Source organism: Equus przewalskii, chromosome 3, assembly GCF_037783145.1.
Source record: "Equus przewalskii isolate Varuska chromosome 3, EquPr2, whole genome shotgun sequence".
Taxonomy (NCBI): Eukaryota; Metazoa; Chordata; class Mammalia; order Perissodactyla; family Equidae; genus Equus; species Equus przewalskii.
The window spans coordinates 117,043,598-117,057,221 of record NC_091833.1 but is presented as its reverse complement, the minus strand read 5'-3'; the positions used below and the strand labels follow the sequence as shown (position 1 = coordinate 117,057,221).

Sequence of the window (13,624 nt, the reverse complement as noted above, 5' to 3'; positions counted from 1 at the left end):
CTTGTTGAATGTGTTAGGAAGTGTTCCATCCTCCCTAATTTTTTGGAATAGCTTGAAAAGGATAGGTATTAAATCCTCTCTGAAAGTTTGATAGAATTCCCCAGGAAAGCCATCTGGTCCTGGGGTTTTATTCTTTGAGAGGCTTTTGATGACTGTTTCAATCTCTTTCCTTGTGATTGGTCTGTTCAGATTGTCTGCTTCTTCTTGGCTAAGCTTTGGGAGATTGTAGGAGTCCAAGAATTTGTCCATTTCCTCTAGGTTATCCATTTTGTTGGCATATAGGTTTTGGTAGCATTCTCTTATAATCCATTGTATTTCTGTGGAATCTGTTCTTATTTCTCCCCCCTTCATCTCTGATTTTGTTTATTTGAGCTTTCTCTCTTTTTTTTCTTTGTAAGTCTGGCTAGGGGTTTATCAATTTTGTTTATCTACTCAAAGAACCAGCTCTTTGTTTCATTGATCCTTTCTACTGCCTTTTTTGTTTCAATAGCATTTATTTCTGCTCTGATATTTATTATTTCTCTCCTTCTGCTGACTTTGGGCTTTGTTCTTCTTTCTCTAATCAGTTAGATGTAGTTTAAGATTGCTGATTTGAGAGTTTTCTTGTTTGTTAAGATGTGCCTGTGTTGTGATGAATTTCCCTTTTAATACAGCTTTTGTCGTATCCCACATGAGTTGGTATGGCATGTTATTCTTTTCATTTGTCTCCAGATATTTTTTGATTTCTTCATTAATTTCTTCAATGATCCATTGCTTGTTCAATAGCATATTGTTTAGTCTCCACATCTTTGTGCCTTTCTCAGCTTTTTTCTTGTAATTAATTTCTAGCTTTATAGCATTATGATCAGAGAAGATGCTTGTTATTATTTCAATTTTTTTACATTTGTAGAGGCTTGCCTTGTTTCCCAACATATGGTCTATCCTGGAGAATGTTCCATGTGTGCTTGAGAAGAACGTGTATTCTGCTGTTTTTGGATGGAGTGTTCTATATATGTCTACTAAGTCCAAAAGTTTTAGCTTTGCATTTAGCTCCACTGTTTCCTTGTTGGTTTTCTGTGTGGATGATCTGTCCATTGATGTGAGTGGGATGTTGAGGTCCCCTACTATTATTGTGTTATTTTTGATATCTTCTTTTAGGTTTGTTAATAGTTGCTTTATGAACTTTGGTGCTCCTGTGTTGGGTGCATAGATATTTATAAGCGTTATTTCTTCTTGATGAAGTGTCCCTTTGATCATTATATATTGGCCCTCTATGTCTCTGTTTACCTGCCTTATCTTGAAGTCTGTTGTGTCTGACATAAGTATTGTAACACCTGCTTTCTTTTGTTTGCTATTAGCTTGAAATATTGTCTTCCACCCCTTCACAGGCACTTCACTGAGCCTGTGTTTGTCCTTGGAGCTGAGGTGTGTTTCCTGGAGGGAACAAATTGTTGCATCTTGTTCTTTAACCCATCTTGCCACTCTGTGTCTTTTTATTGGAGAGTTCAATCTGTTTACATTGAGGGTGGTTACTGATGCATGAGGGCTTAATGCTCTCATTCTATCGTTCATTTTCTGGTTTTCCTGTGTTTTTCCTTTGTTTCTCGTCCTGGGTGTTTTAGCCTACCCATTGACTTCTGCAATTTGTTATGCTGGGTTTTTTAGCTTTTTCCTTATTTATGTTTTGTGTCTCTGTTCTGTTTTTTAGTTTAGTGGCTACCCTGCAATTTGTATTCAGAACTTCGTGCATAACATAGTCCATTATCTGGTGGCCTCTTACTTCCTTAGCCTAAACTGGTTCAATCCCTTTCCTCCTCTTTTCCTAAATTATTATTTTCATCTCTTATTCCAACATGTGTTGTGAGTTTGTGGTTAGAGCGATAAGCTTGTCTTTGCTTTGGTGATTTACTTCCCTTTATCCTAATGCTATAGTTGGATATTTGCTATCCTACTCTGGTTCTATCTGTTAGTCTCCCTACTCAGTATTTTGTAACCCCTTTCTCCCTTTTTTTCTTTTTTAGGTATGAGGGCCTTCTTGAGGATTTCTTGTTGTGGAGGTCTTGTAGCTACAAAGTCCCTTAGCTTTTGTTTGTCTGGAAAAGATTTAATTTCTCCCTCATATCTGAAGGATATTTTTGCTGGATAGAGTATTCTTGGCTGAAGATTTTTATCCTTTAAAGTTTTGAAAATGTCACTTCAATCTCTCCTAGCTTGTAAGGTTTCTGTAAAGAAATCTGCTGAAAGTCTGATGGGGATTCCTTTGTAGGTTATTTTCTTCTGCCTTGCTGCCCTGAGTATTCTTTCTTTGTCCTTCATTTTTGCCATTTTTACTACGTATGCCTTGCAGTAGGTCTTTGTACATTGACAAGTCTAGGATATCTGAAAGCTTCCTCCACACACATTTCTGTCTCCATCCCTAGATTTGGGAAGTACTCTTCTATTATTTCGTTGAGCACACTTTCTGCTCCATTTTACTTTTCCACATCCTCAGGAATTCCAATGATTCTTAAGTTGCATTTTCTCATTGAGTCAGCTGTTTCTCTGAGATTTTCTTCAGTTTTTTAAATTCTTAGTTCTCTTTCTTCCTCTGTCTGGAGCCATTCAGCCTGTCTATCTTCGATTATGCTAATTTGCTCCTCTATGGTGTCTACACGGGCATTCAGGGAGACCATATTCTGTGTTATCTGATTCATTGTATTTGTCATCTCTAGTGTTTCTGATTGATTCTTCTTTATAGTTTCAATGTCTTTTGTGAAGTAACTCCAGAACTCATTGACTTGTTTCTCTATATTTCCCTTTACCTCATTGAGTATTTTGATGATAGCTACTCTGAACTCATCTTCACTTAGTTTACCTACTTCCAAGTCCTCAGGACATACTTCTGTGTTTTTATTGTTTTCCTTGTGGACTGGAGCTTTTATAAATTGCTTTTCGGTAGAGGAGCGGTTTTTGCACATGATGCTATTATTCGGTTGCAGTTACAGCCTGTCGCCAGTAGATGGGGGTGTTGAGCCATGCATTCTGAGCCCTCCGCCTTCAGCCGTAATGGCGGTGTGCAGTGTGGGTTGCGGGAGGAGGGGCACTTTCTCTCGGGTGCAGACCTGGATTCCGATCAGCTCTCCCTCTCTGGTTTCCTGAGGCCCTGGCTTGATGGGGCCCCTGCACTCGAAAGCTTTCCCTCATTAGAGGGTTTCCACTGCACTGGTGGTGGGAGTCCTGGATGATCCCCAGACGTGCGGCCCCTCCTCCACTCCTTCCCTCACCCGGGGAATCCCAGTGATCCCAGTCTCTAGGGCAGGGAGCGAAGTTCTCTCTTACCCCGTTCTAGCTCCTCCGAGGGTGGCTCCAGCCTGTCTGCCCTCTGTCGTTTGGCTGCTGTGGATCTCTGATGATCTCTGTGTTATTAGGATTCTTTTGGTTGGAATTCACTTGCTCCTTTTGGTCGTAATTTGGAGGGGAGAGAGCCCAGGTGAGCTCACTCCGCCATGTTGCTGACGTCACTCTTCTCAGTACTTGTTTTTTCAGCTCCAAAAGGACAGGGCTAGGGCGTCTTCTCTGCGCACAGCCTTCATCTGTCTTCCTGCCATCGTGTGCTCTTCTGCACTTTGTCACTGTCTCTAGGCCCCTGGCCCCTTTCTCTTCTCCCAGGTCGTTAGACTCTTCCAGCTTCCTTTGCCTCCCAGTCACATCCAGACACTCTCTGTGCTGTGGGCTCTGCCTTCTTTTTCTTTGTCTCAGCTGATCCTCACGGCTCGTGAGACTGGAAAGGGGGCCTCAGTAATAGCCTCTTCTAATCTCAGTCAAGTGCTCCCTTCTCTGTTGTGTTAGTTACAATCACAGTGGCTACCATAACAAAATCAGCATTTCAGTAGCTTAACACAGTAGAGGTTTGTTTTTCTTTCTGTAATGGTGCAGGAGGGTGTTCCTGGTTCCTGGTGGCTCTCGTCCATGTGAGATTCAGGCCCAGGCCCCTCTCCTTCCTGGAATTCTGTTATCCTTGAGCATCAACATCCTTGGCCTGTCCAGTTGGGGAACAGGAGAGGGAAGGTAGACAAGGCTTTATTGCCTTGGACCGAAAGTGATGTACATCGCTTTTGCTCAAGTTTCTCTGGTGAGAACTTGTCACAGCCGTCACCCCATGCAGTAAGCTGAGAAATGGTCAGCTTAGTGGATAACTGCTTCCCAGCAACAACTCTGCACAGGGGCCGGCGCACAGATTTTGGTGGGCAGTTTGCCACCTTTGATAGAGCCACGGGGATGAAAACCAGGAGGTTCCAGGGTGATGGTAGTCAGAGGAAGATGAGGCAGGAGACATGGCTGCAGAATGCACCATCTGCCAAGGCTTTCTAGAGCCTTTACCAGCCCTTGCATATCCCCCACCATCTCCAGTGCCACCTCTCCCACAGGATGTACCCCCAACTCTGCAGAGAGAAAATGGGGCCTCCTACTATGTTGTCCAGTTCTTTGTCCTGCCACCTCAGGGTTGGTGTGCTTGTTATTCTTGTTCTTCTAGTGCTTTGCTTTCCCTCTCATTTCTCCGTCCCCAGCAGTTTGCCTCTTGATCTCATTACCAGAAATGCCTCTGCACAGGGCACCTGTGTTCTTTCCTAAGTCCTCATCTTCCCGGACCCCCTGCCTGAGTCTTTGGAATGACCCTCTTCTTTGTGAAACCCCTTTGTCACTTGACTTCACTTTTATGGTCTTCTGTTTTCAGGCTCTTAATTGTATGTGTTCCTAGTTTCTATCCTTTTCCCCTAGTTTTACTGAGATACAATTGACACATAATATTATGTGAGTTTCAGGTGTACAACATATTGTTTTGATATATTGTTGTGACATATGTGTTGTGAAATGACCACCACAATAAGTTCAGTTAACATCCATCATCTCATGTAATTACAGATTTTACTTTTCCTTGTGATGAGAACTTTTAAGATATTTTCTCTTGGCAACCTTTAAATATACAACTCAGCAGTGTTAACTGTAGTCAGTGTGCTGTATGTTACATTCCCAGGACTTTATAACTAGAAGTTTGACCACCTTTTGACCACTTTCACCTAATTCCTCCACCTCCCCATCCCACCACTCACCTCTGACAACCACCATTCTACTTTCTGTATCCATGAGTCTGGTGTTTTAGATTCCACATATAAGTGAGATCATACAGTATTTGTCTTTCTCTGTCTTATTTCACTTAGCCTAGTGCCTTTAAGCTCCATCCATGTTGTCTCAAATGGCAGGATTTCCTTCTTTTTGTGGCTGAATAATATTCCTCGGGGGCTGGGGGTGTGTATATACACACACTACATTTTCTTTATCCATTTATCCATTGATGGACACCTAGGTTATTTCCCTGTCTTGGCTACTATAAATAATTCTGCTATGAACATAGAGGTGGAGATAACTTTTTGAGTTTTGGTGTTTTTGTTTTCTTCGCATAAATACCCAGAAGTGGAATTGCTGGATCATATGGCAGTTCTGCTTTTAATTTTTTGAGGAACCGCCATACTGTTTTCCATAGTGGCTGCACCAGTTTATATTCCATCCAACAGTGCACCTGGGTTCCCTTTTCTCTGCATCCTTGCCAACACTTGTTATTTCTTGTCTTTTTGATAATAGCCATTCTAACAGGGGTGAGGTGATAGCTCATTGTGGTTTTGATTTGTGTTTCCCTGATGATTAGTGATGTTGAGCACCTTTTCTTGTACCTGTTGCTCCTCTGTATGTCTTCTTTAGAAAAATATCTGTTCAGATCCTCTGCCCATTTTTTTTTTATTTTTTTTAAGATTTTATTTTTTTCCTTTTTCTCCCCAAAGCCCCCCAGTACATAGTTGTATATTCTTCATTGTGGGTCCTTCTAGTTGTGGCATGTGGGACGCTGCCTCAGCGTGGTTTAATGAGCAGTGCCATGTCCGCGCCCAGGATTCGAACCAACAAAACACTGGGCTGCCTGCAGCGGAGCACGTGAACTTAACCACTCGGCCACGGGGCCAGCCCCCTTTGCCCATTTTTTAATCGGGTTGTTTATTTTTTTGCTATGGAGTTCTATGAGTTATTTATATATTTGCATATTAACCCCTTATGAAATATGTGACTTTCTAATATTTTTTCCCACTCAGTAGGTCGCCTTTTCATTTTCTTGATTTCTTTGCTGTGCAGAAGCTTTTTAGTTTGATGTAGTCCCACTTATTGATTTGTTTTGTTGCCTGTGCTTTTAGTGTGAAATCTAAAAAATCATCACCAAGACCCACGTCAAGGAACTTTTCCCCTCTGTTTTCTTCTGGGAGATTTATGGTTTCAGGTTTTATGCTTAAATCTCGAATCCATTTCAAGTTAGTTTTTGTGAATGGTGTATCACAAAAGGGGGTCTGGTTTCATTCTTCTGCATGTGAATATCCAGTTTTCCCAGTACCATTTATTGAAGAGACTGTCTTTTCTCCATTGAGTCTTCTTGGCCCTGGTTTTTATCCTTGATCTCTTCTCTCTTCTCCTCTCTCTCCCTCTCTCTCCCTCCCGCTCTGTCTCCTTCTGTCTCTGTGTCTCTCTGACTTGCTTCCCTCTCTCCCTCAGTAGGCTCGTCCCCTTTGTAACCACTTCAGTTTTTGCTGCAGAGATGACTCTTGAAACTATCTGCATAGTCCTCTCACTCCATTGTCTTGTCAGCCTCAGTCTGTCATTTCCATCTTCCTAGACATGTGACTTGGTGTCTTGCCAACACCTCAAATTTATGCTCAAAATTGAACTCATCACCTGGCATAGCTGTTTTTCTCCAGTTTTCTCTTCTTGCCAACTTTATCAGCATTTGCCCTCAGAGATGTTCAAACCTGAGCATTGCCATCAACTCCTTCCCCCACCCCAGTGAGCCGTCTCACTTCCTAGACTCTCTTTTGACTTCTTCTCTCTGTTTATAGGGACACTGCCCTCCAAAGGCCAGGTGAACTTTCCAAACAGCCTTCCAACAGCAACAGCAGCCCCAGGTGGTGGCCATTTGCTCTGCCTGGCCCCCTGCTTAGCCTTTTTCTTGAGTTTTATGTTTCAGTCCTTATTGCAGCCCTGTGAGCAGCTACTGCTCTTAATTCCATTTTACAGATAAGGAAACTGAGACCCCAGGTAGTGGACGGCCAGAGACATCAAGTAGTAAATGGTAGAACCATGATCTGATTTCAGAGCCTGCAGTGACGCTCAGTCACCTGGAACCAGCTCTGACCATAATTTCCTGATACCTGTTCGGTAAAACCCCACATTCCTGGTGTCTCATTCCCCATGCTCCTGGCCTGGCTCTAGTATTCCTTCCGGGCAGTACCTGCCTCTGCCCTCGTGTCCATTGACTCCACAAAGAGCTCTTGCAGTAATGCAGGGCACAGAGAAGGACCAGGCCAGGGCTGGGTTGGCTGGAGGTGGGCACCGCTCACCATGAAGCAGCCCAAGAGAACCCTGGAAATGGGGCTAGAGACAGGACAAGCATTTGAAATCTCCTCGTTGGGATTTTTTTCTGATGCCCTGCTTTTGTTGACTCTCGTCCTTTGTCTCAGGTCATAGGTGTAACCAGTCATGAAGCAGTGAGGAGAAGTCTGTAGTCTGTTTTTGCCTGTGTTAGGACCCTTTTACGTTTGGGATGTGTTGAAACTCAAATCAGAAATAAGATTTTGACTCTCCAGCACTGATGCTAGGAGACCAGGATACAGGGGACAGGTTGCCCTTGGCCAGCTCCCATCCATGCCTTGTCTTGCTGCCTCCCCTGTTGTGCTTTGCAGTGTACACATCTCTGTGTTCTTGGGGTGGGGGCCAGCTCATGTGAAGCCATGGCAGGGTGGAGAGAGAAGCATGTTGAGCTGACTTTGTGCCTATCCGAAAGAGAGGATAGAATGATATCATTAATTCCCAGAGGGGATTTTTCTAGGCCCTGAAAAGGATGCTGTGGAGAGACTTGAGGGCAGAGTCCATCTGGGTTGCTGCTGGTATGCCTGTGCTGAGTGTGGGTGGCTGACCGTGTGGCTGCCCCGCTCCACGATGCTCATGTGAGTGTGAAGGCCGCCTGGCCCTTGGCTCTTGGTAGCTTGCAGAGCATGAGGTGGGGACCGATGTGGAGCACTGACTGCTCTTCTTTCTTCTTTCATGATGGTTCACGTGACGTCTTGTAGTTTCTGCCCCTGAGTTCTTGGCAAGCTAAGGAGCCATTTATTGTGGCAGGAGTGGGGTGTGGTAAGGGCCCTGCTGTCTCCCTCGTGCAGCTTTGGCTCAGTCCTCTGGAGGCCCCATTGTCCTGGTTGCAGTGACCTGTGGCGCCAAGTGTTGGCCACTTCCTTCTTGGTGCAGCTGCATCCACTGTCACAGCACAAGGGAGACCCTTGGCTCAGAGCTCCTGGAGAACCTGGTAATATCAGTGAGGGAAAGATGTGGGAGAATAAGAAGGTTAGCTTCCTTGGCTGCTCCATTAAATAAGCAGAATATCTGTTATTTTGCTTAGAAAAGTTAGAATTTTCTAAGTGCCATATGCTTTGAATATGTAAGTGTAGGAAAGAACCGTGTGTTTATCTTTTTTATGTGAAATCTTTTTGTAGCTACAAAGTGCTGGACCACGAGCAACAAGGAGATTTCCCCTTAATCAGTTTTACTCTTGGTTTGTTTCTAGGAATGTTCCGGAGAATCACAGCAGCTGCCTCTAGACTCTTCACTGCTGACGGCGCCGATAGCAGTTTCTACGGCCTGGAGAGCTTGAATGCGCGGGTGCGCTCCATGGTCCCCACACACCCGGCCCTGGTGCTGCTCTGGTGTCAGATCCTGCTGCTTGTCAGCCACACTGACTACCGCTGGTGGGCAGAGGTGCAGCAGACCCCCAAGTACGTCCCATGCTCCCTGGGTGGCCCAGAAGGCCAGCCCAGGGCTATGTGCTGAGACTCTCAGCAGCTTGAGGTTTGGCCCCATTTTCATGAGGTTTTGTAGAGATTCTGCAGATTAATCTTTCTTTCATGGACATATATTGTAAGGAAAAAATATGGTCTGACTAAAGGCATTCAAAATAGCCGCTGCTTTTTAAATGTGATGTCTTTGACAAGTTCTTTGATACTGTTCCATCTTGTGGGTCATTCTTGTCATGCTGTGTCCCTCCTGCTAGGTTCTTGTCCTTAAATTGATTCCAGAGCCAGACACGTTGCAATGGCTTAACTATATTGTAAGTTAAATATGGTTCTGTTTATTCTTAGATATTGAAGTAATTATTTAGCAGCATTTTAAAACTGCTTGGAAATACCTTATTTTTTTTTTTTATCATTTGAAAAGACTTAAGTATCTGATTGCACTTGGCCCTCTTTTTGTAAAAAGTTTTTAGGTTTAAGCCTCAATTTCTAGGCACTCACTAACTCAGACATTTGTACATGTGTGGAAATAAAAGCTTTGATACCCACCTCCCCCCAGCTGAGTTCTCAGTGCAATGTTTCTGGAAAGCTCAAGAACCCATGGCAAGGAGAGAAAGCTCTGGAAATAAGAGACTGCAGGGGCTGCAGCATTAAGGTCAACTCCTCTTGTCAGTGTGGAAAGATTGAGCTGTGTGAGGCTGTGGGTCCCTTTTGGGCCAGTCTGTTGCTTTCAGCTGGAAAATCCAATGTTAGCAGATGTTATTAAACATCTGCCCTGTGCTTTGTGTTGTGGGACATGCAAAGGAAAAATAATGGCTGTTTCCTGCCCTCAGAGTGCTTACAGTTGAGTTGGGGAAAACAGACCAGTGAAAACGTTTGAAATACTTATAAATTACTGATAAGTAATATAGGAGTCAGGAACAGAAAATCAGTGTCTTCTGCTTTACTGCTTCTTAAATGTGCATATAAATCAACTGGGGAGCTTATTAAAATCAGATTCTGATTCAGGAAATTGCTAGTGAGGCCTGGGACTCTGCATTTCTGCCAGGCTCCCACATGGTGCCCATGCCCTGGTCCATGGAGCATGCTCTGAGCAACAAGGCCCTGAGTCCTTGAGGAGTGTGCCTCAGAGCCACCAGGGGGCCTGTTCCAAGGACCAAGATTGTACTCCAGCCCATGGCCAGACGTAATGGCTGGGCATTTTAGGAATTGGTTTCCTGGGCTCTTGTGTTTTTACAGGCACCTCAGGAGACTGCCATGGGTACCCAAGGTTGAGTCATACTGGGCAAGGAAGGCTTGGTGGGGTGGGACTTGAGTTAGCTGTGAGTGCTAGCAGATGTTGGGTGGGCAGACAGAGGTGAGCAGGCATCCACCACCCAAATGGGCACCTGCCCCAGTGAACCCCACCTCCTCCTTCCCCTCCCCTTTCCTCTTCCCCCTTCCCCTCTCCCCGTCTCTTCCTCTTCCTTCTTCCTTTTCCTCCTCTTCCCTCACCTCTTCCCCTGCTCCTCTTCCTTTCTTCCTCTTCTCCTCCACCTCCTCTTCCCTCTTTCCTCGTCTTCCTCTTCCCTAGTTCCTCTTTCTTCCTCCTCCCTCACCTCCTCACTTCCCCCCTCCTCCTCTCCCTTCTTCTCTCCTCTTCCTCCTCTTTGAGAGATGGTGGGTGGTGAGAGCAGAAGCTGAACTGGAGCAGGTTCAAGAGGAAGTCAGAGGGTCTACCCCAGTCTAAAGAGGAGGAAGCAGTCAGACTCACCCAAATGGAGGGGGCCTCCATGGAAGTACTCACCTGGACTCTCCAGAAATGTCAGGCAGTGTCATAAAGACAAAGAACTGTTTGCTTAGATGAAAAAAACCCAGAAGAGACATGACAGACAAATGCAATTTTATGATCCTTGATTGTGTTTTGGGTCTGGGGGATAAAACAGCTGGAAAGGACATTATTGGGATAATGGGGGAAATTTGAATGTGAGCTCTATGTAACCTGTTGTGTGTGTGTCTTGTGGTTTTGAGTAATACTCAGGGGACACCTGCTGAAGTATTTAGGGGCTGAAGTGTCTTAACCTGCAGATTACTCTCAAAGGTGCAAGCAGAAAAAAGTGCGTGTGTGTAGAGTTTTTGTGTGCATATACGTAGAGTGTGCGCATGCATGTGTGTAGAATGTGCGTTTGTATAGGATACATGTGTAGAGTGCATTGTGCATGTGTACAGTGTGTGTGTGTTTAGGGTGTGTCACAAGCACAAAAGTGGCAATATATTAGTTGAATCTAGGTGAAGAGTATATGACTGGTCATTGAATTATTCTTTCAGTTTTTCTATTGGTTTGAAAGTTTTCAAAATTAAAGTTAAGGAAAAAAGATTATGGAAAAAGACATTTTAGACAGCAACTCTAGACACTTCTTAGGAGGAGCTTTGCTCTACAGGGGAATAGAGGCGTGGGAAATGGGGTCATGAGAGTTTCTAGATGAGAGAAATCATGGTATAGGTGATTATGTTGAGAAGCCAGAGCTGAGGGATTGAATGAAGAATATGCAGATTAGGACCTGATGAATGAGGAGGGGCACAAGCCACCCACACGGGGTTGGCAGGCAGATCGAGCTCCCACTTTGGGAAAGTGAAACCCATGGGTCGTTTTGATTGACAGTGCAATTTCAGTGCATGCACACGGAGGAAGGAGAGTCACAAGACTTATTACTTACAGATCCCAGAACCGGGTGTGGGGTGGGGTATAACATGCAGATGATGAGCCAGCAGGAGACAGAAAGCAGGGTAGCAAGTACCTGTTATTTATAAGGTGGTTGGGGCGGAGGTCACTAACTCTTCGTGGGCTCAACTCTTAAGTGGTCATTTTTAAAGGTGCCCCAGGAAAAGCAAAACGGGAACTTACGGTGGGCACCTTAGCTAAGCTCAGGGCCTTCTCTAAACGTCCACACTCAGTGCGAGCAGGTTATACTCTGAGATGCCGAGGCAGCAACTCCGAATGGTGGCTTTCTCATCACAGTGATCCCTTACAGACGAGAGGGTTATCCTAGAGTTGGCAAGAGCGGATGGGATCTAGGGCACAGACACTGGCTTTATTATGTTGATTTAGTTTTTGTTAGCTTTTTAGGGTAGAACATAGTTTCTTGATTTCCCTCCAGATATTAGCAGAGATGGGAAATCCGTTGCTTCTCTGTTCTTTGCTCGGTAATCGCCTCCTCAGGGAAGCCTTCCTGACTTCTCTTTGATCTGTGAAGTCTCACTATCTGCTCCACCCCAGTCTTTGTCTCTCCTTTGTGGCAAATGTCAAGGCTGTAATTTATTTGTGTGATCATTTGGTTAATGTCTGTCTTTCCCTCTAGACCATAAGCCCCGTGAGGGCTCCCACTGTCTTCCCAGCACTAACATGAGCTAGTGATTTAATTACCTTCATAGTAATAGAAACAAGGATAATATATTAGTAAAGACGTTTTACATATAGATTGCTACCACGTCTATGGCGTTAAGCGCCAGATACTGTTCTAAGGGCTTTCTGTCATAATAAGTTATCAAAACCTCCAGTAGTACACGCACACCATAGATGAGGAAACGTCTTTTCCGAGAGAAGTTAAATAACATCACAAGTTAATAACATGTATGTGCACATGCTCCCCCAACTCTACTCTTTTCAGCTGTTACAGCTTATACTATCCTTCCTAATGATACTGTATTTTGTTGCTTTAGCATGATTTTACCAGACTCTCTTTCTTCCTTGATTGGGCAGGTAGGCTATTTCTAAACCTTTTTACAGCTATATATGGAGTACCTTTGTCTCTTAAATACATCTGTCTACACACACACACAGAAATCTTGGTTCTTGTTCTTTTCTGGTATATTTTTAGAATATTTTTCCAACAAGAGATATTATTAGATTCAAGGATAATACCTATTTTGTGATTAGTCAGTTTCCCCATTACCCAGCTCTTATTGAACTAGTAATTTCAATCATTTTAGTAGTATGCTATCTATAGTGAAATATCACATAATTGTTATTGGTTTCTGGTTTTTTTCTATTTTTGTTCTATTTTCTAGTTTATTTTAAAATTTTTGTGACTATTTTAATACTAATTAAAATCTTTTGTATAGTAAAATTTATATACAATAAAATGCACTTCTTTTAACTGTCCAGCTAGGTGAGTTTTGACAAATATATACACCAGAATTAGGACATAATGAAGTCTGTGATTTCCCTTGGTTAATACTTAGGAGTGGAATTGTGGAGTTATGTGGTAAGGATATGTTTAGCTTTAAAAGAAACCGCCAAACTATTTTCCGAGTGATTGTACGAAAGACAGTGTATGAGAGTTCTGATTGCTCCAGATCCTAACCACCACTTAGTAATACAAGTGCTTTTAATTTTAGCCGTTCTAGTGGAGGTATAGTGGTGCTTTGTTGTGGTTTTAATTTGCATTTCTCTGATGCTAATAATGTTGAGGATGTTTTCATGTTCTTATTGTTCATTCATCTGTCTTCTCTTGTGAAGTATGTTTTCAAATATTTTTACCAATTTTTAAAATTTGGCCATTCGTTGTCTTGTTATTGAGTTGTGATTCTTTATATATTTTGGGTGTAAGTCCTTTGTCAGATACGTTGTAAATGTTTTCTCTCATTCTGTGCCTTGCCTTTTTGTTTTCTTAATGGTTTCTTTCAAAGAGCAGAAGTTTTAAATTTTTATGAAATCCAGTTTGTCGATATTTTCTATTTCATTCTTTTTCTGTCCAATCTAAGAAATCTTTGGCTACCTTAAGATCATGAAGATTTTCTCCTATGGTTTG

General features: G+C 43.3%; 1 protein-coding gene across 4 annotated transcripts in view; it reads left to right on the top strand.

The window, feature by feature from the left end:
* Window positions 1-13,624, top strand: part of HTT (huntingtin) — a 165,948-nt gene that overhangs the window by 109,689 nt on the left and 42,635 nt on the right. For all 4 annotated transcript variants that reach the window (XR_011538383.1, XM_070613455.1, XM_008531802.2 and 1 more), the window contains one exon: window positions 8,612-8,819. Coding sequence is in view for 3 of the 4 variants with exons in the window: in XM_070613455.1 (XP_070469556.1) it covers window positions 8,612-8,819 (208 nt within the window). In the remaining variant the exon portion in view is untranslated. The remainder of the gene's footprint in view (window positions 1-8,611; window positions 8,820-13,624) is intronic.